Genomic DNA, 1,401 nt, shown 5'->3' on the forward strand with positions numbered 1-1,401 from the left:
CGGCCCCCCAGGCTGCCTTCCTCCCCACACGGCCCCCCAGGCTGCTGGAGCCGGGCAGGCCGTGCTCTCGGTGGAATGTTTTCGGAAGTGGGGTTCTAAGTTCTAAGCATTATCTCCAGAGTTCCCATTGCGGGAAGGCTGCGTTACCAGCCATGGGCTTTGCAGGTGTGCAGCCGTGAGCAGACCATCGGGAAGCTCAGAGGAGACCTGAAAAGTGCCGAGGAGGAGCTGGCGCGAGCGAAGGATGAGGTGAGCTTTCAGATCTCAGCGTCTCCTGGGGCGAGGAGCTCCTTGCAGGGCTGCAGCACTGCAGAAGCGCTGGCTGTATAGTCTGTCCATGGGCTGGGGACCCATCTGCCCTGCAGCCCCTCTGCAGTTGGGGCACGGTGGGCCCAGCAGGGAATCGTCATGGTTGGCTACAGTTCCAGGTGCTGGCGCGTGCCCTGTGTGACAGCCTTTGCTCTGCAGTTCGTGCAGCCAGTCGCGAGCTGCCCGAGGGGGCTGTGTGTGGAGCGCCGCCCTGCGAGGGCCGCAGCGCGTGGCCCCTCACTGAACACAGCACTAGCAGGTCCCCCCAGGACGAATCCGCTAGTCCATTCCCGTTTCTCGCTGCCTTGGGGTAGCAGCTGGGTGTGGAGACTGGGCGAGCAGCCCCTTCGGGCCGTGCTCCAACACACGCCGTGGCCTTTTACGCAGGACAGTTGCTCTGCAGCCCCGATTTGTGTGACTCGTGTGCAGTTGGGAGCCCGGGGCGAAGGATATAAAGGGCGGAGTTGTGCAGCCGCTGCCCGCTGGTGCGAAGCGAGACCCGCTGGTGCGAGGGAGCCCAGCAGAGCAGGGAGGGGCTGGGGCCCCAAGTGCCATCACCCGAGCCGGTGCATTGTCGCCATGTTGTCGCTTGTGTGCGCTGAGGCTAACACATGGCGCCGTCCCACTGCCTCTGCCCTGACCGTCGGGGTCAGTGATGTGTGTTTGCCGTGCTGCCCAGGGGAAGGAGCGAGCCGCAGAGGGGAGCGGCCTGAAGGGAAAGCTCCACCAGCTGCAAGATGACGTAAGAAGCCTGCAAGAGATCTGCAGGGGGCGGGAAAAGGCCATGGCGGAGCAGACCTGCTGCATCCAGCAGCTCCGGCACGAGCGGGAAATCTGCATCGGCCAGGTGAGCGCTTGCCAGCCCTGTTCTCTGCCCAGCACGGCCTGCACAGCGCCAGTGCTGCCGCGGTGTTACCCTCCGCCAGGCAACTGGCTTCCTGGGGCTTCTAAAGACAGGAGCGAGCGACGGGAGCTGTCTGGCTTTGGGAGCGTTGCCAGCCCTGGCCCTGCGTCCGTTCAGTGTGCAGACTTACCATCTCTGCTAGCACGGCCTGAGCCTCCGCCTAACACCGGTGCCAGCTTCCTCCAGGC

At 64.5% G+C, this 1,401-nt stretch overlaps 1 protein-coding gene across 1 annotated transcript in view; it reads left to right on the forward strand.

Moving 5' to 3' along the window:
* The window catches only part of LOC112124831 (centrosome-associated protein CEP250-like), a 138,479-nt gene that overhangs the window by 136,419 nt on the left and 659 nt on the right, over nucleotides 1–1,401 (forward strand). The window contains exons 13-14 of the mRNA XM_029914170.1: nucleotides 166–249; nucleotides 989–1,156. Coding sequence (XP_029770030.1) covers nucleotides 166–249; nucleotides 989–1,156 — 252 coding nt within the window. The remainder of the gene's footprint in view (nucleotides 1–165; nucleotides 250–988; nucleotides 1,157–1,401) is intronic.

This window comes from Terrapene carolina, unplaced genomic scaffold (genome assembly GCF_002925995.2).
Source record: "Terrapene carolina triunguis isolate 2854851 unplaced genomic scaffold, T_m_triunguis-2.0 Scaffold32862, whole genome shotgun sequence".
Lineage (NCBI taxonomy): Eukaryota > Metazoa > Chordata > Testudines > Emydidae > Terrapene > Terrapene triunguis.